The 25,041-nt window shown below is 44.1% G+C and overlaps 1 protein-coding gene across 2 annotated transcripts in view; it reads right to left on the bottom strand.

Annotated features, from left to right (window-relative positions):
* Nucleotides 1-682: 682 nt before the first annotated feature.
* The window catches only part of AIFM1 (apoptosis inducing factor mitochondria associated 1), a 96,275-nt gene continuing 71,916 nt past the window's right edge, over nucleotides 683-25,041 (bottom strand). For both annotated transcript variants that reach the window (XM_030209054.1, XM_030209055.1), the window contains 7 exons: nucleotides 23,251-23,339; nucleotides 22,993-23,133; nucleotides 21,729-21,871; nucleotides 17,489-17,613; nucleotides 12,664-12,857; nucleotides 6,714-6,822; nucleotides 683-1,385 (listed from right to left, as the gene is read on the bottom strand). In XM_030209054.1, coding sequence (XP_030064914.1) covers nucleotides 6,751-6,822; nucleotides 12,664-12,857; nucleotides 17,489-17,613; nucleotides 21,729-21,871; nucleotides 22,993-23,133; nucleotides 23,251-23,339 — 764 coding nt within the window. In that variant the 3' untranslated portion in view covers nucleotides 683-1,385; nucleotides 6,714-6,750. The remainder of the gene's footprint in view (nucleotides 1,386-6,713; nucleotides 6,823-12,663; nucleotides 12,858-17,488; nucleotides 17,614-21,728; nucleotides 21,872-22,992; nucleotides 23,134-23,250; nucleotides 23,340-25,041) is intronic.

Raw genomic sequence — 25,041 nt, 5'->3', positions numbered from 1 at the left:
ATGGAAATGGGGCAGAGTCGGTACTTATTCGATTAAGTGCCAATATTCAGCATTTAACTGCATAAATTATTAGGACAAATTGGACTGCATGAGACAGTCTTATCTTTGTCCAATGACACTTATCTGGTTAAGAGTTGAATATTGCCCCTGAACCGGATAACTGCCGTCCATCCGCACATATATTTACTCCATAACTGTACTGTGTCATACTGTCAAAATATACTTGATTCAGCATTTAAATTATGTTGCACAGAATTTCCCTACCAGCATTCAAGACCAAGTAGCTGTGCCCGTAGCACTTGGAGTTGTTCTTGTCTCCTTAGATTTTAGATGTTTTATTGAAAAACTGGTAGTTTTGTTGATCATCTCTCATAACTTTCCTTATTTCTCTTGTGCTACCGCTGAAGACTTTGTAGGTTGTTCTTGACAACTCTGAATTGCATGTTGGAGGCAATGAACTTACTTACTTACTTACTAGGACTGTATTCCTCTTGGGCAGCATGTAATTCTGAGTTTCTCAGATATCACAGCTTCTACACCTCTGAGTAATGCACAGGTTCAACCTGAAGATTCAGAATTGGGATCTTCCACTTTCTGGACTAATAGTTTCATCACATACCATACATTTTTCATTTGATTATTATAATAGCTCAAAGGCAAGAAAAAAGTGAGCACTACATACTCAAACAAGAGAATGGAAAAACCAATTTTATATAATAGAGCAGTGAAGAGTGACAAAAAAAATTCACAGCTGTACATATTCCAGTGTTCCATATTCCAGTTCAAGCACTGATTTACTGCTGTATAAAGCAACACCATGTTCTACCCTGCAGGTATAAACTAACTTTCTTAAGGATATGAACAATAAGACACAGAGGACACCTCCTGCTCTGCTATAAAATTGCCAGCAAAGAGATTATGTAGCTGTTGCTTCAGCTATGTGCTGTCTGACTGCTGATCACTGTGCTCTGGAAGTGGATTACCACAGCTGGGTTCCAGACACATCTCCTTAAACTGCCAGTATTCCACTGGCTACATGACTTTGGAAAACATTCATACGAACAAGATATTAGAAAACATGGTTCATCTTGGGTGAACATATACAGCCTTTGCATCCCCACCAACTCCAACTTTAGTTTTCGTATTCAAGGCTGTTTCAACAGCCTCCTTAGGAGGCAAAAGGCCTGAAGTAGCACTCCGTAAGTAGCCTTCTTATAAATATGGGGCTTTTTCTTTGTCGAGAGGAATTAGGAGAGATGAACAGACAACAAAATAATATAGCAAACATACATCTGATGAGAATTTCCTGGTGCACAGGCTCTTCAGTGGAGCCTGGATGATTCAAAAATCTGTTATTCTGTTTTCAACATCACCAAAGGGTCCCCCTATAAAAATAAACAGAATAGCATATCAAGTGTGTTTACACAGACTACTGTCATTCAGAAACCCATACCTGACCAAAACATCAACCCTCAATCCATGTTAACCTAGTTGATGACTAACTCCAACTGTGTCTCTGCAATCAAACTCCTACCTAGCATTCATTTTTTACCTTACTTCTGAGTGAACCTTTTCCTGACCTGTCAAAATAGTATCTACACACATCCACATACTTATATATACATATAAAAATAAGAGACACTGCAAAATACAAACACTAAAGACCAAGGCATGTATGAGAGACAGGCACAATTTTGATTTACATAGTTATTTTAATTTACAGACTGTTTAATAAAAGAGGTTACTAGTATGAAGACAGAAAAATCTTTCATGCTACAAGTAGAGCGTAAAGCTGGGAAAACCCAAAATTGATGAGATATAGTAGCATAGAGAAAGTCAGGGAGGTCCAGTTGCATACAGAAAACATGTGGAGATGCTGCCTATATGAAAACTACTCTGGGTATTTGCTATAGATTCAAAATACATTACAGTGCACATATTCATGTTCCAGTCACTTAAGAAATAAATCAAAGGGAGTGGATACTCCCCTAATGACTTATGTTCCAGAAGAGAATATGTACAGGACTTTGTGAGGCATATGGAGTTACCAAAAATTATGGCTTTGAGCTTTTCTTACACAGACATTTCCTTCAACTGTGGAACCTCGGGCTAAGGACTGCTGCAGCCAGGTCTGATCATTAACATGGCCATTGGTCAACTTTTTGGGTCATCTGACATCAGACCCTGTTTCCCACGGAGCCTACTCGATCTGGACATAAAAGGCCTTCGGCTAGACCTGAACTGCTCTTGGTAACAACTTATCTTTGTTCAGACATTTGTAGCACTCTGTGAAGATCCATTAGGGGACATCTTCTGTAGGCAGTCTTGGTATCTCTTGAAGCTGCTGGCTTGCTTCTAGGCCAGGATGATGAAAGTCAATGATGCCAAAATCAAATCCTGTAGACAAGTTTGGGGAAAATCCATTGGGGGGGGGGGGGGGGGGACTATTGTAGCTGGGGTCACTATGCCAGCTGCAGTTTGACAATCCTAAACTACAACTTACAAAATAGTATGCAGCCCATTGAAAGAGAAAATAGACAAGGACAGCACCAAAAATGAGGGAGAAATAAAAACAGGAATAATCCTTGTAAAGGATATGCACTGAAGAGCACATAAAAGAGAAGAATAAGATGGCAGTCAAAATGAATCATGCACACCCAGAGAATGTTCCTGAAAGCCCTGGAAGGATCCTCCACACCAGCATGAAACATGTGACCTGTTCTGTGTTTTTCAGTTACACCAGCTTGTCATAAGAGAAAGGGGATTTACACCCAGATTACCCAGAAGTACAGGATCTTTCCACAACTTTTTTCCAGACTGAGAAAACAGATATCTTCATTTGCCTGTAGTGGCATTTTTTTTTTTTTTTTTTTACTGGAAAATGTTCTGAAATCTTGGTTTTGGGTGAATCAACCTTCCAGTAATGTTTTCAGTGCACAGTTTATTAAATACTGTGTTTACTTTAGAAATAATGCCCAATCACACAAAGGGTGTGGCTTTCTTTCAAACAGCTAAATTTACAGAACACATTACAAATTACCAAAAGCAAAGCTATTCTCATGCACATCTACCCAGTGCTCTAGCTATCCTCCACTGGATTTCTATGGTATTTTGAAAAATTCTTATCACAACAGAAAGAGTATAATAGCAGATATAAACTGTAAACTGTCAGGTGTGCGAGTGTCTGCTTGGAGTTAGCCCCAGTAGCACGTACTTGTGAATGACTGGGAGTAAAAGGTATGAGTGGGGGTAGACAAGATATCTGGTGAGTGAGTGTGTGGAGGTGTGTGTCGGAGGGGGGGGGGGGGGAATTTTTCCATGTCGATTAGTTTTGCGCATGACAGGAATGAACCTCACTTCTAAGCCATGGTATGTGGAATATGACCTCTGTGAACAGACCATCATGTAGCTCTTAAAAAGACAAATGCTACAATGGTCATGAGCCTCACAAGTGAGTAGAAACAGCAACAAGATGGCCTGTTTCTATTCTGTTTTCAAGGGATAAAGAAAAAGTAAATTTCAGGAGCTGTCATACTTTTCCATGAAAAGAAAAGACAACTATGAAATATTCTTCCCATATATCAAGAAGAAAAGCTAATCAGGTGTTACTCCAGCACAGCACAGAGCCTTCTTATTACATTACTAGTAAAAGAAACCCGTTTCAGAGCAAATGAAATGGGCGCTAGCAAGGTTTTCGTCGCCAACACCCACCTCCCTCCCTCCCTGGCCAACCCCTTTGTTGTTCTGGCATTGCTCCGCCCCCAACGTCATGACGTTTGACGCGAGGGCCGGAGCGATTTCCCCCCCCCCCGCCTCCCTCCCTGCCAACCCCTTCGTTGTTCTGCCATTGCTCCGCCCTCGAGGGCGGGGCCCGGAGCGATTTCCCACACCCCCTGCCTCCCTGCCAACCCCTTTGTTGTTCTGCCATTGCTCTGCCCTCGAGGGCGGGGCCCGGAGCGATTTCCCACACCCCCGCCTCCCTCCCTGCCAACCCCTTCGTTGTTCTGCTATTGCTCCGCCCTCAAGGGCGGGGCCCGGAGTGATTTTGGTGGCTTCACCACCACGAACCTTCGAACCTTTTTGAAGGAAGTCAGAGCTTGGCTTCACTGACGTCAGTGTCCTCAGAACGTTGAGGGTGAGTTTTATTATAGTAGATTGTAGATCATACTCGACATCTAGTTTTACCCTCCTTCTCAACCACTAATGATCTTTTCTTCCTGTTTCATCCTTTGGAATTGTTATCATTTTTGCCACCAGTTCTACCAGAAGGCTGGTTCTATGCATCCATCACTTTCTGTAAAGAAACTTTTCTAGAACTGCGTTTTGGTTAAAATTTTTAGTTGCGATTAATCACATGATTAAAGGACCAATATCTCCCTCTCTCCTGCACCCAGGTCTGACATCTTTCCCCTTCTCTTCCTTTTCTTCCCTCCATCCCCAGGTTTCCTCTCTCTCTCTCTTCCTTCCCTTCCTCCACCCCTCTGAGCAACATTTCGCCCTGTTCTCTTTCTCTAGTGCAGTGTCTCTCACCCTCCCATCCACCCCCACATCCATTATCTCGCTCTCTCCATTCTTCTCTCCCTTCCATTTGTCAGCATCCCCCCACACATACACACCACTGCATGCAGCATTTCTCTATCCCTCCTCTCCAATCCAGGTCCACTGTATCTACATCCTTTTCGCCCTCTATTGGCCAGCAGCTGGCCTTACGGAGTTTAAAGGGGGTTTGGACAGATTCCCGAGGGAAAAGTCCATTGAACATTATTTTAAAAAAAAATTTTTTTTTTTTTTTTTTGGGGGGGGGGGGGGGGGGGGGGGGGGTTGCCGGGTTCTTGAAGCCTGGATTGGCTGTTGTCGGAGACAGGATGCTGGGCTTGATGGACCATTGGTCTTTTCCCAGTATGGCAGTGCTTATGTTCTTCCTATCCCCTTCTGCCTTCCGTTCCGCATCTCCCCCTCTTTCCCTTCCTCCCACTTCCCGATTCACAGTTCAGCATTTCTTCATTCCTGCCTTGCCCACAGTTCAATACCTCCCCCCTCTCTCAATTCCCCCACCCCTCCAGGGTGTGCCTTAAATCAAGTCTTCTCAGTCATCAGTGATACTCATCCGCTGCCTACAGCAGTAGAATAGCCAGACAGCTGATTTAGGGCAGGATTGAGATCAAAGTGGGTGGACCAAAAATTTCATATCCAAGCACCCCCCCCCCCCCCCCACAACTATGCCTCCCTTCCCGGCGCCCCCCCCCCCCCCAACAGTACATGAAATACCTGTTCTGGTGGGGATCCCCAAGCCCCAAAGGCTGAAGATTTCCTTCCTGCCAAACATGCTTACTTCTTGGGCGGCCACCAGCACTTGGACGGCCAACTGCCGCATATGCTCAGTTTTGCACATACGTGAAACGAGAATGTGCATGGTGGAGGGGCCTGCAGCCGACAGCAGCAGCTTGGGGACAGTGCTGCCGGCCACCCAAGAAGTAAGCTTGTCTGGCAGGGAGGAGGTCTTCGACTAGTAGGGCTTGGGGATCCCCTCTAGTCACACTAAGGGACATGAAATATTGGGTGGGCCCGAGCTCAAATTGGGTGGACCCCTGCCCACCCAGGCCCATCCGTGGCTGTGCCACTGACCTGCGGCTTGCTCCAGAGCTTTCCCTCTGACCTGTTCCACCCCTTCTGATGCAACTTCCCATTTCCGCAGGGGCAGGTGTCATGAGAAGGAAAAACTGTAGCGCAGGCCACAGGCAGTTAATGAGTATCACTGCCGCTGCCAGAGACCGAAAAGACCTGATTTAAAGTACACGGGGGGGGGGGGGGGCTAATGCACTGCAGGCAGAGTGGGAAAGTCGAGATACTGGACTGTGGATCAGAGGATGCAACGGAGAAGGGAGGGAACGTGGGGTGAATCCTTGGAGGAGACTCCATAGCACAATTAATTTTATTAGTAATGATAAAATCCCCTCATTATTATTTATGTTCATCCCCTTCTAGTCTCATATTACCACTCTCTTGCGTATCAAACGTTTTAGGTGTCTGGATGCATCTGTTATATCACCTTTTTCCTTCTTGCAATTTCTAGATATGTTTAAGTTCTGAAGTTTCATCTCATACTGCTTTAAGGTGCAGACTTAATGCCACTGTGATGGCTCTCCTGAGGATTCGCTTTATTCTTGCTATGTTCTCTCATATATAGTCTCTAAAACTGGACACAATATGCCAGATATTTCACCAATAAATACATATCTACCATCACTTGATTTTTTTTTCTGTTCTCTCTCTTCCTAGGTACCCTAGAATTCCACAGTCTTTGCCTAACCGCCCCATCATTTTCCTTTAATTATCTTGAGGCCATCATATAGCATGGTTACCAGACCTGTTTTGATGTTTGGCAATACCTTCTACCCCAAACATACAGTTGCCTACATGTATGCAATTTTTAAAAATATAGTGCTGGGTTTCAAAGAGCTAATCGATTCTCATGAGTCAAACCAGCAACCCAGAACTGGTGAATGGAAGTGTGTAAAGTGTAAGTCAGGAAGCAATAACAAATGTGAACATTAAAGAATTCTGGTTTATAATCAGTGGTGCAAACATTTAAAGCATAGAGCACAAAAATGCTCACAGAAGTACACTGAACACTTGCAGCAAAAGTGCACTAGGTTAAAACAGTTCTTACAACTGTAAATGATTTCTCTGCAACATTTTGTCACTACTCTCACCGAGAATGGCAGTGGACAGCAGTTCTCAGGTTTCAAGTTATTCCTCATGGATGTTGAAGAGTTTTGCTACTTCATTGAGATCCGCATGTGCCTCACCATCTTTAATTATCTGAGGGGAACACAAAATATGGATTTACTGTTGAGCATTAGCTGAGCTACACATCTAATCTCCACAACAATGTAGACTGTGACCATTATTATTACTGTCATTTATATAGCACTATAGGCCACATCATCCAAAATACGTAATCTTTGGCAAACAGAAAAATGGGCACAGATCAAAGGAAGACCAAGCTTCAGATTCAAGAACACTCTTAAGCACATCCTTAAAATCTGAAAGGTAGGCCTCAACTACTTTTGAGGCAGTTTCATTACTTGGTCACCTGCCTGCTTAAATCACTCCGAATATCGGACCCCATGTATATATATATCTTTGTTCTGGATCTAAAGTAAAGTACTGGTAAATATAAGTTATATTTACCAGTACGCCTAATATCAGTCAGGGTCAAGTCACAGCTGGAGCCAGAGTCAGACAGTAGAACAATAGAGGAGTCTGAGTCGAAGGTTTGGTGTACCAACACCACAGCCCTGTTGGGAAGTACTAAAGCAGTAACCTTACGGGTGAGACTCTCAAAGACTGAAGAAAACACAGCAGATCCAAAACTCACATCCCATCTGGCCTGCACATCCAGCCTATAGTGTTGCAGAGAGGAATGCAGAGATGACCAGACAGCCGCCCGACAAATTTTACAGAGGAATGAGTCCATTCTCTGCCAATGACACCACGGACCCTCTTGTAGAATGACCCTTAAGAGCCGCCAGCACTGAAAGACCCTTAAGATAAGCTGATACAATTGTTTCCTTAATCCATCTCGCAATGGTTGACTTAGAAGCCAGCACTCCCTTATTAGGCCAACCAAACAGCATGAACAAATGATCTGAACGATGAAACGCCTCTGTTTTCCTCAAGTACACTACAGTACTCTCTTCACATCCTGCCTTACCAACTGCTGCTGATCTGTATCACCCAAAAGGGTCTCCTAAAACTGGCAAGGAAATGGACCGATTCACGTGGAAGGCCAACACCACCTTGGGGAGAAAAGATTAAACCAGATACAAAGTAACTTTTTTCCCCGAAAAGAACAAGGAAAAGTTCTCAACATGACAGGGCTTGTATCCGAGATTCTGTGCAAAGATGAGATCATGATCAGAAAAAAAACATTTTTAAGGTAAGATCCTTATAAAAAACAGTCCACCAAAGGCTCAAAAGGAGTCCCTACCAAGACTGTCAAAACATGACTGAGGTACAACTGGCCATTGAGGAAGACAAATAAGCTTGAACCCCCGCAGAAAATACAGCACATCTGGCAAAGTCGCCAAAGACTTTCCCTGTAAGCTCTATTGAGCAGGGATTGTCTCTCTATGTCAGGTGTTCAGCGCTGCATGTGTCTAGTAGCGCTATACAAATGTTAAATAATAATAATAATAATACAGGGCCCTAAAACAGGCCAATGCCACTACTTGCACCTTTTCAGAAAACAAGGCCAGACCTTTATCCAAACTACTTTGTAGCAATTACAAAATCTCCACTGTCGAAGCCTGCAAGGGCCGATAACCTGTCTTGGCATCATCCTTCGAAAATATGCCAAACCTGCACATAGGCCAAGGAAGTAGAATATTTACTCAACCGTAACAGGGTGTCTATCACCTGGATTTCGGACAGGTCCCTTCCCTCAAAAGATCTTCCACCCCCTGCATCCGCAGAGGCTCACCAATCGCCAGATACATAAAATTCCCATATCAGGGTCTCTGAGGCCAATCCAGAGCTACTAGCACCACTACACAAGGAAGCAATTTGATGCACTGAATCACCCTGCCCACCAGCAGCCATACAGAAGACACATAGAACTTGGGCCTGCCACGGAAAATTCAGAGCATCTATGCCTTCCAATCAAGGTTTCTTCAGGGGACAAAATAAGTGGGGCACCTGTGAACTGGCAGCTGTCACCATTAGATCCTTGGTATTCCTATAGGCCTTCCAGCACCTGCTGAAACTCTAACAGGGTGAGACAAATCACCCTGGTCTCCAGTCTGTTGATCAGCCACCACCAAACTTCTTCTATCATCCAGCTACCTTGGGCTTCCTGGTCCAGAGAGTGAGCTCCCCATCCCTTGAGGCTAGCATCCATAGTTACCACTGTCCACTCTGGAGACTCAAGTCTCATGCCCTTTCTAAGGCTGGCTCTGTGCTGCCACTGCTACAGGCTGTGCCTCACCTCACCTCCCCCTGGAGACACAGACGTGTGGTCAAGTCCTGTTGCTGGAGGGGACACTGTGAAAGCACAGAAAACTGAAGGGGGCACATGTGTGCTCTGGCCCATGGTACCAATTCTAGAGTGGCTGCCATCGAGCCCAAGACCTGAAGGTAATCCTGGGCCTGGGGGATCCTAATCAACAGGAGACTGTGAACCTGTCTGTGTCTCCAGGGGAAAGTGAGATGAGGCACAGCCTGTAGCAGTGGCAGCAAAGAGCCAGCCTTATAAAGGGCATGAGTCTTGAGTCTCCAGAGTGGACAGTGGTAACTACAATGGAAAAACAATAACTCCAAAAAGTGTACACACGCACCCCCAGATATTCGAGATTCTGTGACAAGGAGAGGTGGCTCTTTGCTGGATTCACCACCCAGCCCAGATGCTCCAGTAAAATGATGAGCTAAGCTGTGATCCACATATTCTCTTGAAAGGACTTTGCCTTTATCATCTACATAGAGGTAGACCAGAATACCCTCTTTGCAGAGAGCCATGGCCACCGCCGCAACCACTACCTTGGAAAAAGGTGTGGGGAGCTGTTGCAAGCCCAAACGGCAATGTGCAAAACTAAAAATTCTGCCCTAAGACATTTATCCCCCAACATAAGGTGTCCGCCTACCTCTGCTGATGTGAACCGAGTGTTCCAAGTCAGAAACACACAGCCATGAGAGTCTTCGCATTGTTATACTTTGAGCAGAGATCCTGAAAGCCATGTCGAAAGTGTCATAGGCGCTCCTGGCCAAGAATTTTCGACATGCCTTCTGTTGCTTGGCCAACTGGCGCACTGACTTGGCCTGCTCCGGTGAGAGAGAGTCTGCCAAGTCCATCAACTTGCACACTGAGTCCCACAAATAGATGCTCATAAAGAGCTGGTACAATTGTATACGGGGCACGAGCATCGAGGCCTGGAATATCTTCCCCCCCCCCCCCCCAAAGAGTTCAAGGTCCTAGCTTCTCTGCCTTGGGGCACCAAGGCATAATCTCTAGAAATTCTGGCTCTTGAGAGCAGACTCCACCACCATGGAGTTGTGAGGCAACTACATAAGTAAATAAGTGTGTACCAGGTGTACTGTGGATCTGGAACTGGGTGTCAATTTTTTTGGGTATAACAGGGACTGACAGAGGAGACTCCCAGTTCTGATCGAGGACTTCCTTGAGTACCTCGTGGAGAGGGAGAGTCACAGCCTCCCTAGGAGAAAATGTGTAGTACAGGACCTCGAGCTTGTACTCCACTTCCAAACAAAATGGAATAGCCTCAGCTATTTCCTTTACAAAAGAAGAAATTAAAGCTCTACAGAGGAGACTTTCTCCTTTCAAGTGGAGGGGAGGGTTCAGAGGGTATACCAAAGGACTCATCTGAGGAGACGTACCATGAGCGTTCCTCATCGGTGTCAGTCCAAAACTTCTCGTGGGAGGACTGAGTCTGAGCCTGCCTTGACTTTGAGGAGCTATGACCCCGAGAGGGGGCATAAAGGAGTCAGCTCCCGCCTTGACTCCAGCGAAGCTTCCTCCACCAACGTCAAGGGGGTACCGGCTTGGGTGGCAGTTGACACAGGGGCCGCATGCGGCGCCAGAGGCCACACCACAGGCTGAGGGCAGGGCGGGGCTGCAGCGGGCTGGACAGTAAGCGCAAGAACCCCCACACCAATGCACAGCGCTGCAAGATGCCATCCAGCAGCTCAGGGTCCGGATATGTTCATTGCGAGCCAACACCGGGAATGACTGGGGTGCCAGCTCTGAGACAGACTGCAGAACAGACGGGGCTGAGACGGGAGTCAGGTCCTGTCTGCCTGAAGAAAGACACACTGGCATCTCATGGATAGAGGGGGAGTGATCCTCACTGCGCCGACACTTCTCACTCCAGATATTCCAGCACCATGTGACAATGACAACCGATGTTGATGCTTCTTGGCCTTCACCCAAAGCTCGGTGTCAAGACTCCTTGGTGCCAACGTCAAATCCTCACATCGCCTCTGGGTCGGGTCCGACACTGGCTGGTCCCGGGGGCCCTGTCCAGCATTTGGCATCAAGACAGGTGGAGGCCCACTCGACGCACTACTGCTCCCACTGTTTCTGGGTCTTGAGGCAGCCATAGGGACCGATGCTCCCGATATTGTCTTCGATGTTGACGCCACTAACCTCGATGCGGATGCAAACGTCGAGGACCCGGACTTGGCTCCAAAACTCTTTCTACGTTGAGCCTCTCTGGACAGTTTAATCCTTTTCTTCAAACGAAGACAAAGGATACAATTAGCAGGGCTATGGTCGGGTCCTAGACACTGAAGACACGAAGAATGGGTGTCTGTGCCAGTGACTGTCCAACTGTACCAGTTATAGCACTTAAAGCCACTGGGAGCTTTAGAGGATATTGACAGAAAAACTTCAGAGGCTAAATTAAAAGTTTCGAAGGTGCCTGAAAAAAGGGGAAAGGCACCAGGAAAAAAAAAAAAAAGATGGGAAAGACCCAACCAGAGACCAGGCCTAAACGCAGCCTAGTGGATGGAAAATAAAGAAAACTTAAAAATTGGACAAAATAAACTAAAAAGGTACGGGAAGAGAAGGGAAAACAAATGCCCAAAAAGGCACAGCAAACAAACGCTGAAAAAAAACACTGACAGGCACCAAAAATAAAGCTCTTCAGACCGGGCGTGAAGAGAAGTCACAAACACAGTCTTCTCCTCACCACCATAAACAAGAACTGTGGTAGCTGCGCACAAGCAGTGGGTGGAAAGGCACCCACGCATGTGCGGTGGAGCGGAGAATGTCTCGTTCTCCACAAAAGTTCTTATGGCCTGTCATAAATCCCGGACCGCGTTACTCACTTGTTAGAATTAATGCCCTGCTCGTCTCAAAGAACTTGCCTTACCAAAATAAGCTTGAGGCAGGTAACAAATTGATAAAAGGGGAAAGAATGAATCCTTATAGAGAATGACTAAACAGCTTAGAAAACAGAGGGGATGTGATAGAGATTTATGAAATCATGAGTGGGGTGGAGCAAGCTAGGGAACAGTAGAATGCTTTTGCATAAAACTGGTAGCAAATTTCAACCTTGTCTTCATTCAACGAACATTTAAAATATGGAATTTGTTGCCAAAGGATATGACCAAGGCTCTTATTATAGCCAAGTTTAAAAAAGGGTTGAACAAGGTGCTAGGGGAATGGTTCATTCAACTTTACTAGCAAAACAGACCTGGAGGATCACCCCCCCCCCCTTATTTCTGGGCATGATCACCTGGGAACTTTTGAACTACTGAGTAATTCCAAGGTACCAAGAATGCCCACTTTTGGAAACAAGATGCTGGGTTTGATGGACCTTTGGTCTGAACCCACATTGTACTTCTATATTCCTATCATATTAAACTGGCACCCTGGCATTATACTGTCAGGAACAGCAGCATGTTAGCACACTCAGAAATACTCTATATCTAAGACATATGGCCTTCCTTTCTTTTCACAAAGTCCCCATTTAACCACATTCTCATTAACACTCATTCTAAGTTTCATGGCAAGTAGAAGACATATGTATTATTCCAGTGCTGTTTGATTTCCAATGTGATATAATAATTTCAAAGTAAACAAAACAGTTTTCTTTTTTTCAAATTCATGAAAAGCACACTTTTCTTAAATCATAAAATATCTACCTTTCTAGCAACTGGCATCCTGTTGAAGACATTCCACAAAACAATTCCCACGACGACACCATCTGTTAAGTAGAAAATGATGCCTTTTCCATAATCCTCGCCTTGCTGCGGTGCCTGAGCTGCAGCAACAGGGACAGGGATAGAGAGTGCTTTGGCCTCTGCTTCCGTTTCACTCTCTGATCGAATGCTGGTACCTACAAGCAATTTAAACAAGGGCTCATCATACTTATATTCATGCAGGGAAATCACAATGACCACAAATGTTCTCCCAGCAACACCAACTAATCTCTAACCAGTCCAATGAAACAGCAAACAAATATATTTTACTATATTTTTAGACCATCAGAGGCAGCATCTCTCAAAACTGCAGTTCATTACTGCTAGTCAAACGCCTAAAATCATCATGTATCCTTTTTCTGTTGTTATAAATTCAATATTTCAATGTATATTATAATATGCACTAAATTAGCTTTTGCTTGCAGTCTATAATTGCATTTAGCTTTTGTAGACAGACCCACTGCTGACATGGTCAGTGTTTGAAGACTTCAGGTAAGTGGTCCGCTGAAACAAACAAAAAATTCTTCCTTCATAACTCCCCCCCCCCCCCCCCCAAAAAAAAAAAAAAAAAAAAAACCAAACAGAATTAGTATCTACCTGGTTTGTATTTTTCAATCAATCAATCCTTCTCATGCTTCATTCTACATATTTACAAAAATGGTGGCGGCGTGAACTGCCAGTTTAAATTGATCACGTGACTAGAAAGCACACTCTAATCGGTGGGCAAAACATTCAATCAAACAGGTAAATCAAATCAAGGACCACCATTCTAATTCTGCATTTAGACTATTCGGATATGCTAACTAAAAAAAATCCACCTTTGCTCTTTGCCCACCTATTGGAGAGTGCTTCCTGGTCACATGATCAATGTGAATGTAGAAGGGGGTATAAGCACTGATCCTGTACTACTGGGGACAATCTGCATCAAAAACTTAACATTTTACTCCCTTAAAGTAAGAACTTTACAGTTTAGAAGTTTACTATTCAGAAACAGTAATTAGACTATTATTTTGGTAAATATACTATGCAGAAGTTTAAAATGTTGTACACAGAATTCCCCTAGGAATAATTTACCATCTGTGCATTAGTATTAATAAACCTCTGTTGTCCTATCACACTACCTGACCTAGGGCTATTGTAAGACTCCTTTTATGCAGCAGTCAGAGCTGTTCCATCTGTTACTGTCAAGTTCATTGACAGGTAGGAAACTAATTTGTCCCTCTGCAGATAAAGGCCCCCTCCCCCAATACACACACATTGTAGTTCAGCTGGAATGGCTCCAAATGCAGTGGAATCTTAACATATTTTCCCGATACATGAACTGTTCATGAGAACCTTACTACTACTATTACTACTTATCATTTCTAAAGCGCTACTAGACTTACGCAGCACTGTACACTTGAACATGAAGAGACAGTCCCTGCTCGACAGAGCTTACAATCTAATTAGGACAAACAGGACAAACAAGAGATAAGGGAATATTAAAGTGAGGATGATAAAATAAGGGTTCTGAACAAAAGCACCTGGAAACCCTGGGCACCTGGAGTGAGGGCCCTGGGAAGATCGGGGTGGACCTGGGATTCACCCCGGATACAGCTGTGAGGATATGCAGAAGAGCTGCAAGTCCTCCACAGCACCTGGTGGGAGCGCTGGGCACCTAGAGCGGAGGCCCTGTGTGGATCGGAGTGGACCTGGGAGTCAGCCCGGAGAAGGCTGTAAAGGATATGCAGATGAGCTGCAAGTTCTCCACAGCACCTGAACAACCTGCTTGCTAAATTGTAATCACATGATTGAGCATGATCAAAAGGTTTAACCATGTGATTAATCGTGATTAAAATTATTACTCGCAATTAGAATTTTATATCTTTCTACAGCTCTAATTTTTATTTATTCAACAAGAGGTCTTTATTGTAAAAAATGCAGATAAGATCAAGCATCTTAAAAAGAAATTTACACACAGACTGCAACTTAGTACATAATACATCCAATGCTATGGAATCTCCTTTCCAGTTTTGCAAAGTAAAAAGTAAAATAAAAATGAACAAAGGAGAATAACCCCAAAAACAATAAGAAGAAACAGGGAAAAAAGTTTCAAGTTTAATAGAATTTACTAGACTGCCAGCCGGGAGTACCATCTAGGCAGTTTACAATACATTTAAAAGTATAAGAGAGAGAAGCAGTGAGTGCACTCAACCAGACAAACAGAGAATGAGGTAAAAGGGAGGAATTCCATATATTGAAAGAAAGAGGGGAAGGGAACAAACATTGGGGATAAATCCTTGGAGATGGGGGAGGTTCCGTGGGATTGGAGAACAGCGGATGTGGTCTCTCTTCACAAAAGTGGTGATAGGGAAGAAGCTGGAAACTACAGGCCGGTAAGCCTCACTTCGGTTATTGGAAAAGTAATGGAAGCGATGCTGAAGGAAAGGATAGTGAATTTCCTGGAATCCAATAAGTTGCAAGATCTGAAACAACATGGTTTTACCAAAGGTAAATCGTGCCAAACGAATCTCATTGAATTCTTTGACTGGGTGACCAGGGAACTGAATCAAGGGCATGCGATAGATGTAATCTACTTAGATTTCAGCAAAGCCTTTGACATGGTTCCTCGCAGGAGGATCTTGAATAAACTTGAAAGGCTGAAGATAGGACCCAATGTGGTGAACTGGATTAGGAACTGGTTGACGGACAGACGCCAGAGGGTGGTAATTAATGGAATTCGCTCGGATGAGGGAAAGGTGAGTAGCGGAGTGCCTCAGGGATCAGTGCTGGGGCCGATTTTATTCAATGTATTTGTCAGCAACATTGCTGAAGGGTTTGAAGATAAAGTTTGCCTTTTTGTGGATGATACCAAGATTTGTAACAGAGTGGACACCCCGGAGAGAGTGAAAAACATGAAAAAGGATCTGCAGAAGCTAGAAGAATGGTCTAATGCTTGGCAATTAAAATTCAATGCGAAGAAATGCAAAGTGATGCACTTAGGGAGTAGAAATCCACAGGAGACATACGAGTTAGGTGGTGAGATTCTCATATGTACAGGCAGGGAGAGGGATCTTGGGGTGATAATATCTGAGGATCTGAAGGCGACGAAACAGTGTGACAAGGCGGTGGCCATAGCCAGAAGGATGCTAGGCTGTATAGAGAGAGGTGTGACCAGCAGAAGGAGGTGTTGATGCCCCTGTACAAGTCGTTGACGAGGCCCCACTTGGAGTATTGCATTCAGTTTTGGAGGCCGTATCTTGCTAAGGATGTAAAAAGAATTAAGGCGGTGCAAAGAAAAGCTACAAAAATGGTATGGGATTTGCGCTACAAGACATATAAGGAGAGACTTGCTGACCTGAACATGTATACCCTGAAAGAAAGGAGAAACAGGGGTGATAGGATACAGACATTCAAATATTTGAAAGGTATTAATCCGCAAACAAATCTTTTCTGGAGATGGGAAGGTGGTAGAACTAGAGGACATGAAATGAGGTTGAAGTGGGGCAGACTCAAGAAAAATGTCAGGAAGTATTTTTTCACAGAGAGAGCGGTGGATACTTGGTATACCCTCCCGCGGGAAGTGGTGGAGTTGAAAACGGTAATGGAATTCAAAAATGCGTGGGATAAACATAAAGGAATCCTGTTCAGAAGGAATGGATCCTCAGAAGCTTAGCAGAAATTGGGTGGCAGCACCGGTGGTTGGGAGGCGGGGCAAGTACTGGGCAGACGTCTACGATCTATGCCCTGAAAATGGCAAGGATAAATCAAGGTCAGGTATACATATAAAGTAGCACAGATGAGTTTATCTTGTTGGGCAGACTGGATGGACCGTACAGGTCTTTATCTGCTGTCATCTACTGTGTTACTTATCTCTTCCAGAATGATAGTCATGTGCTCTATGAAAAAAAAAGGAGTTTAATGAAATGCATCCTGAAATTTAAAAAAAAAGTCCTAAGTTCTGACTTGAAAGCTGGTAAAGAAGTTTGATGTTGTAAGGTGGTAGGTAGAAGGTTCCAAAGCTGGGTGGACCTTGAACAGAGAAAATGGAGGCACGAGTGTGCTCATGAAGAATTTGTTTATAGGTTGGGACAATGAGTAGATTGTGGTCCTGGAAGCGGAAAGAACATGAAGGAACATATGGAAGTAGTAGACAATAAAGACAGAGAGGTTCTTTTGAAGCCAGGGTTTTGAAAACCAGAAGAAGAGGATGAAAAGAAGGAACATATGAACGCTTGTGGAGAACAAGGTCAGTGCCAGGCAGATTTCTACAGTCTGTACCCTGAAAATGGCAAGGACAAATCAAATTCAAGTATGCATATGTTAGAGTGGAGGAGTAGCAGTCTAGAGGTTAGAGCACCAACCTTGACACCCAGAGGTGCTGCCTGCTCCTTGTGATCTTAGGCAAGTCACTTAACCTTTCATTGCCTCAGGTTCAAAATCAGATTGTGAGCCCTCCAGGGACAGGGCAATACCCAGTGAACCTGAATGTAACTCACCTTGAGCTACTACTGAAAAAAGTGTGAGCAACATCTAAATAAATACATAATAAAATCTCTCTCAACAAACCTTATGCTATGACTTGTTGGACAAACTAGATTTACTGTACAGGTCTTTATCAGCTGTCATCTACTATGTTACTATGTTTTTTCCAATGAAAAATATGTACCTATTATGCATTATTTGTACTTTGACATACCTGCATGTTTTGGTTACAGTACCTTTTCTCATTTCTTTTCACTTTTAATACATCTAGATATGTGTACAAGTATATTCACATTTTTCTTACCAGATTCCTCAGTTGCAGATTTCGGTGTATCTTTTGCAGTTGCTTTTGCAAAAACTCCTACAGTGGGTAAACTACTGTCCACAAGGCCAATTGCTTCATACCCAACATCAGGGCCCAAATCACTCCTTGGAAAAACAAAAATAAAGTCAGCAACTATATACCTGTCCACAATAAGAAATGAACAAAGAGTGCTAAACAGCCACTGGCTAAGATGGTTGCTTTGTCCCTTTGCTCCTTCACCACTGCAAACATGTTTTTGATCTCCAAAACTCAAGTCATAATTTAATATTACAGAGGTGTTTTTATGTCTCAACTAAGCTAGCAGAAGAGACTCTCTCTTGTATTTCCTGCCACTAGGTCTGAGAACAGCTGAAGGCCAAAATGTATTAACAGAGGGTTGAACACAAGTAGTTTACATAGCTGTCACAGAAAGTTGCCTCCCAAGCAGAAGACTACTGGAATTGGGAGTACTGGTGGTCACATCAAACATATAAATGGCAAGTGACCGACTCACCTGCAAATGCGCAGTAGAGACTTCCCTCTCTGTCCCACCCTCGCGTCAAGACGTGATGACGTGAGAGGGCGGAACAGAGAGGGAAACGGAGTCGGAGTCACTGTCGGACACTGCCACCTGGAAACGAACATCGCGCGCACCAACCTCCACCCTTCCCCCCCCCCCATCCCCGCCGCCGCTCTCGCCCTCCTCCGTATCGGGCCCCCTGCACTGACCTGACAGCGCCTCTCACCTCCGTGTGAAAGCGCTGCAGGCAGGCAGATCTGCTGCAGCCTGCAGCGCTTTCACACGGAGGTGAGAGGCGCTGTCAGGTCAGTGCAGGGGGCCCGGCACGGAGGGGGGAGGGAGCGGCGGCGAGGAGGGTAGCTGGAAATCTCGCCTGTTTTAACAGGCTTAACGGCTAGTTTATCACCATAGTTGATGTAGTAACCCTGAGTTGATTGACTCAGAACCAGTAATCAGATTAAGCCAAGGCAAACTGACTGGGATCAAATGGAACTGGCCAGGACATCAATGCAGCTGATGAATGTTACAAGATGTACTGCTGTAGGTATGATTAGAACAACTCCCAAACAATAAAAAATATCCTTTAAAGAAAGAAATGTACAAATACCACAACAAATACTCTCCTTATCAATACTAAATACTGAACTACAGCACCTCAAAAGTTTGAATAACTTCTAGGTTCCTAACATTTACATACATTTAAATGTTAGGCACCTACCTACACATTTTTTTTTATTTTTGTTACATTTGTACCCCGCGCTTTCTCACTCATGGCAGGCTCAATGCGGTGGGCAATAGAGGGTTAAGTGACTTGCCCAGAGTCACAAGGAGCTATAAATGGTGCCCAAAGTTAAGCACACAATTGAGAGCGGGTCCCAAGAGCAAGATAAATGCTTGTTTTATTGAAAAATAGTAGTTTGTGGTATGTTGAAAATACTAAAAATATTTAAGTGATGGTTGAAGGAAAAGAGTAAAAACTTAGGACCTATGATGAGGTTGGTGAGTCATAGAAAAACATACCCCATGTGAAACAAGTCACCACTGAGGATCACAAAAAAAAAAAAATCTAAAAAAATATTTTAAAAATCATTCATTAAAAATATTCACATCACATCATTTAGTACCACACATTATAATGATAATTTAAGCTCACCATATAAAGCTAGATTCTATATATTATGCCTCACTTTCTGCACAGAAATCAAAGCAGATTCTATAAAGTACACTTTCATTTTGGCAGTTATAGAATATGCCAAATGCTGCTCCACACAACTAAATGTAGTTGCGGTCAATTACCCTAACTAAAACCTGGTGTAAATCCAGACATTTAAATTCGGCACAGAGCAGGTGTATTCTATAACAACGTGCATGGATTTTAGAAACGCATATTCCACACCATAACCACACCCACTTTTCAGCTACATGACTTAGAATTTATGCACACCACGCTATAGAATACACTTAATTTGTACACGTAAATCTTAATTAATGCCAATTAGTGCTAATAATTGCTTGACATCCACTTAACAGCGCTGGTTTGCTAGTTCAACAATGAAGTTACGTGCATTGTTACAGAATACGATTCAATTTCCATGTGGAAAATAGAGAAGCTGGGGAACAGCATTGGTATTTTTGCTTACCTATTCTATATACATCACACCTAACTTTTCTTGCGCACAAATGCAAAGGGGGCATGGGCATGCCAGGGGTGTACAGACTATTCTTGCACGCATTTTATAGAATAGTTGTATTTATGCACCCAGCTGCTGCATTTGGGTGCCACCATTTATACCTGCCAGAGACAAGGTGTAAGTGGTCAGGCCTAAAATCTGGCATATAACTGCAGATTTATACTAGTATTCTATAACAGATTTGGCATAGAACTCTGCCATTACAAAATAAAAGCTTAGCGCCCAGTTTTTAGGCCTCAACCCCTTTATCGGACAAGGGAGAAGGGGCAGCTTTTGCATAAGGAAGGCCTGATGCAGCAGCAAAATAAACTGGGGGGAGAAACCCCCCAGACTGTGCACGTCAGCAGCCTGGGCCACAGCCCTAGACGCACCCTCAACCGGCGCTCGCAAGAGCGGGGGAGAAACATGCTGCGCATCCAAGATGGCGTCCGGCGCGACACTCCGCGAAGGAGCCGCGCGGGAAGAACGGCGCTTAACTTTAGCCGCTTTTTTGCCGTCGCTCAAATAAAGGGCGGCCATGGCATTAACGTCTCCCAGCTCAAGGGCGGCCCAAGAAGAAGCCGTCCGAGCAGAGTGGCCGGCCAAGATGGCGGAGGCGAGCAGCGGGGGATGGGCGTTTATGGCGGGAAAAACCGCCGCACCGGAGGAAGACCCGGGACACTGACTGGCCTCCGAACTGACACCCAACAAGGGCGAATCAGACTTTAAGACCCCCGCATCCCCGCTAGAAGCGCACACGCGGTCCGGGGAGCGATTCTTCGTGCCCTCGCCCTCCGACGCCATAGGCCACGTGGAGATCGATCGGGGAACCCCCTGCCCGCTATAAAAAGGTAAAAATTACCTGCTTCTCGCTCCGAGCTGTAACGACCTGGTGTCCCAGTGAGTAGCTGCAATAAACGTTTAAATAAATGTCGAAATAAACTCCCTTAAGGACGTCCAAAAATTTTTTTTTTTTTTTTTTAACGGAGCCAGCGGGAGGGGGGAGAAAAGGAGGGACCTGGCGCCACCACGTTTACACTTGCTCAAGAAGAGCCCTCAACCCCAGGTACTCAACAAAACCTAAAAATTAGGCTTGGAGACCTAGCCAGAGCTGCTGCTGTGTGTGACCACCACCTGCTGAGATAGAGAACATACTGAGGAGTTTCCGGCAGCACATGACCACATATAGGGAGGCAAAAGGATTGCTCTCTATCTCCACCTGCTGGTAGATGGACACAACCCACCAGTCTATGGATTGATCAGCATGATGATATGGAAGTTGCACTTGGTCAAAAAGACAACCTGCAGCAAAGACTCAGCAAGGCGGGTCAACTCAGCTTAACTGCTGAATCCAAATGAAAATGGTTAGGTCTTAGTTTCCTTAATTAATTTCTAGTAAATGTGTTGTTCACGATAAGTTCCAGAATAGCAGCCCTAGTGATAAGTTCTTGTCTACACAGAGCAGCTAAAGCCAATGCAAATCACACCACTCTAATAATGTACCTTCACCACAGTGCTAAATGAGCACCTAAGGCAGGGCTTCCCAAAACCTGTCCTGGAGACTCCACAGCCAGCTGAGTTTTGAATCTATCCATAATATATACAAGGTAAATCTCTACACATGGAAGACCTGGCACATGCAAAATTTACAGCATTCGTATTTGTGGATATTCTGAAAACCCAGCTGGCCTTGGGGTCCCCCAGGACAGGTTCAGAAGTTCTGACCTAGTGGTTTAAAGGGCAGTTGATTCTCAGCACTGAACTTATGCCCTCTCTGCTAACTGGCCTAAATGCACCAAGACCTTTCCCATAGGTTAAGACACAACTTTCAGATGGTAATGAGCTCTGGTTATTACTAGCTCAAGCTAGGTCCAAACTGACCACCTAATGGTCAGATATGTACACCTAAGTCAATCCACTTAATCAACCAGTTGCCAGTTTTAATCGATTAGTTTGAATCCACCTTGCAAGCAAGAGTACTACAAACTGAATATTTGTACAGAACACAAACTGAGGTCAGTATAGTTTAAAGGAAATATGACTACTGTACCAAAACATGGACTGATGCCAGTATGGTTTAGAAGCTCCTGTCATATTTTCTCCAGCTAGTCGACCACTCACAACAGCATGGTCATGATGCTCCACACGTCTTCTGCCCAACTTTATATCATAAAAGCAGGCGGCATCTCCTGCCTGAGAGAAACACAAGTGTTATTAATCTGTAGGACTACAAATACAAAGAAAAGTAATTTGCAGGGCACTTTTCTCTATTTATACTGTCCTATCTGTCCGGACAGCTACATGAGCACCAGCATAACATTTGAACATCAAATAAAGTGGTAAAAAATGATTTTTGTAACCTTGAGAAGATTGTGATCCATAAGATACACATTTAATGAGGAAGCGCTACATACTTTATTGCATGCTTTATTAATATCTAGGCTAGATTATGCTTATGTGATTTATGTAGGTTATGTAATAAACTGCAAAGACTGCAAACACTGCAGAATGCTGCAATTAAGCTTCTGGGGAATAAGAAGAAATATGATCGAGTTCTCCCCCCCCCCCACACCCCCACCTCCCTGTTTCTGCACTACCACTGGTTGCCAATTAAATTCAGAATTTTTTTAAAAATTCTGGTTCTGGCCCTTAAGGCATTTTACGAGTTAAAGCTTTCCTATCTAGATTCACTGATGATTCCTTATATTCTAGGATTACCAGATGGTGGAGCCATCCAGAACAAGAAATAAGGTGAGCCTAGGCAAGGGAAAGAGCGTTTTCTTGCCTGGCACCTTGGCTATGCAATACTATTCCAAAAGATATACGGGCAGAACTGAATTCTAAGTAGTTCAAGACCATGCTCAAAAATTATTTCAGGCAGGCTTTCGTTTTTATTAGACAAGAGGAATTTAGGATTTATTAGAACTCTATTAATGGGAAGAAAACACTTTTATGTTAATATTCTGGTTGTGTGTATCTTTAGAGAATGTGGTTAGGCCTTTCCTGTCCATAAGACTGGCTTTCCTTTCTTTTTTATTTGTAATTTTATTTTGTTAACCGCCATGTCCTGTAAAAGCCAGGCGGTATATTAAATTTGCTTAATAAATATGAACGAACACTGAATTTCACTGATGCCGGCATAACTTCCAGGACCGCCCCAACTCATTCCCTGGACGGCTCTGGCACTGTGCGGATCTTGCTGGTGAGTCAGAGCTGATATTAGTAGCACCACCCACGCTGAATATCGACCCCTAAATTTTGTAGGAGAAAAAATGTTGTCTTAGCTGCCAGTACCAACATAATATCTGACTTACCACCCAGATGTTAGAGCGTGCCTGCAGCTCTGCATTCACCCTAAATCCTCCAAAATCAGAATCCACTTCTAGTCCAGCTGACTTTGCCAGTTCAACATTGGGTTCCAAGCCCACTGCAGCAACTATATGATCAGTTTCCACCTAAAACCAAAGGAAAGAAAAAAATCATGCAAACCACCTTCAGAATTTCCTAGGACCTCTGGCTGCAACATAGGCAACACAGGAAACGTCACCATATGAGACAGGTGATTCAGTTACCTTTCTTCCATCTTTTAGTTTTATTAGCAGCTTCTTGTCTTGGAAAGTAACAGACTGCACTACTGCTTCAGGTATAACGTTAACGCCTTCTGAAATGATCATAAAAAAACACAAAATGTAAAATCAGGATCTTACGTGCATTACACACCAAAACACAAAGGACTGGTAAGTGTAACTACTCACCTATAGTCCGAGGACAGCTGGATACATTTCTCATATGTGGGTGATGTCATCCACAAAGCCCAGTATGAACGCTGTCCAGCGTTTTATTTTCTAGAAGCCTCTGGCAGGCCCAACCATGCATGCACACTTGCCTTCACACCCACCTAACTCACATGGAACCCTCAGTTGGATTAAAAAAAAGTATAAAGAATTCAACTCCTAGAAGAGATGAGAGAATATGTGAGAACATATATCCTGCTGTCCTTGGAGAACACTTGTTACAGGTGAGTAACTTTGCTGTCTCCAAGGAAAAGCAGGGCATGCTGTTCGCACATATGGGAACCCCTAACTACCAGGTTCACCAAAAATAAACAACGATTGAGACTTGCAAGGGCAAGGCCAATGTAAACCAATAATAATAATAAACAAACTTTCCTGTTGTGAAGGTGCAGCCTGGAACAGAAAAGAATGGGCCTAGAAGAATGGAATCTAGACGCCAAACAAATTCTGCAAAAATGTCTGAACAAATCAGCTGTTGCATTGGGTATCCTGTACAAGACAGTAGTGAGATGTGAATGTGTGGCCTGAATACCATCCCGCAGCTTTGCAAATCTCAACAGAGGCTGACCTCAAGTGGGCAAATGATGCCGCCATGGTTCAGACATTGTGAGCCGTGACATGGCCCTCCAGAGTCAACCCAGCCTGGGCATAAGTGAAGGAGATGCAGTCTGCTAGCCAACTGGATAAAGTGAGTTTACCGATGGCTGCCCCCATCTTGTTTGGGTCAAATGAAACAAAAAGCTGGGTGGACTGTCTATGGACTTCAGTCTGCTCCAGACAGAAGGCTAAAGCTCATCTGCAGTCCAAGGTGTGCAATACGCTTTCACCAGGATGGACATGAGGTTTCAGGAAACATGTTGGAAGAACAACTGATTAAGATGGAACTCCAACACTACCATAGGATGTGTGCGAAGAACTACTCTGTTATGGTGAAACTTTGTTTAAGGTGGATCAGCTTCTACAGCCTGTAGCTCACTGACTATGAGCTGAAGTGACTGACATCAAAAATAAGACTTTCCATGTCACATACTTCAAATGACACGAATCAAGAGACTCAAAAGGAGCATGAATGGGCGAGGGCTACATAGAGGTCCCATGACACAGTGGTAGGTTGGATGGGGGGTTTTGTCAGAAGCAAACCTTGCATAAAATGAACTAGAAGTTATACAGAGATGGGCTTACATTCTACATGGCGATGGTAAGTGCTAATTGCACTGAGGTGAACCCTAAAAAGGTACTCAAACAGTTTTTGTGTGAGAGAGAGAATCTAGGGCCTTGTTCTCAATCAAACCTCTTCTATTTGAAAGTATAACTCTTCTTAGTGGAATCTTTCCTGAAAGCCAGTAGGACCTTGGAACCACCCTCAGGCAGTTGAGAGGATGAAAATTCTACATTCTCAACATTCAAGTCATGAGGGCCATGGCAGGAGATAGGGATGCAGAAGAGACCCCTTTTTCTGCATGATGAGGGTCAGAAAACACTCCAATTTCCAAGGTTCTTCAGAGGACAACTCCAGAAGAAGAGGGAACATAATCTGCTTTGGCCAATAAGGCGCAATGTAGATCATGG

This window comes from Microcaecilia unicolor, chromosome 7 (assembly GCF_901765095.1).
Source record: "Microcaecilia unicolor chromosome 7, aMicUni1.1, whole genome shotgun sequence".
Taxonomy (NCBI): Eukaryota; Metazoa; Chordata; class Amphibia; order Gymnophiona; family Siphonopidae; genus Microcaecilia; species Microcaecilia unicolor.
The sequence above is the reverse complement of the archived record's forward strand: the minus strand, read 5'-3'. Positions and strand labels throughout refer to the sequence as shown.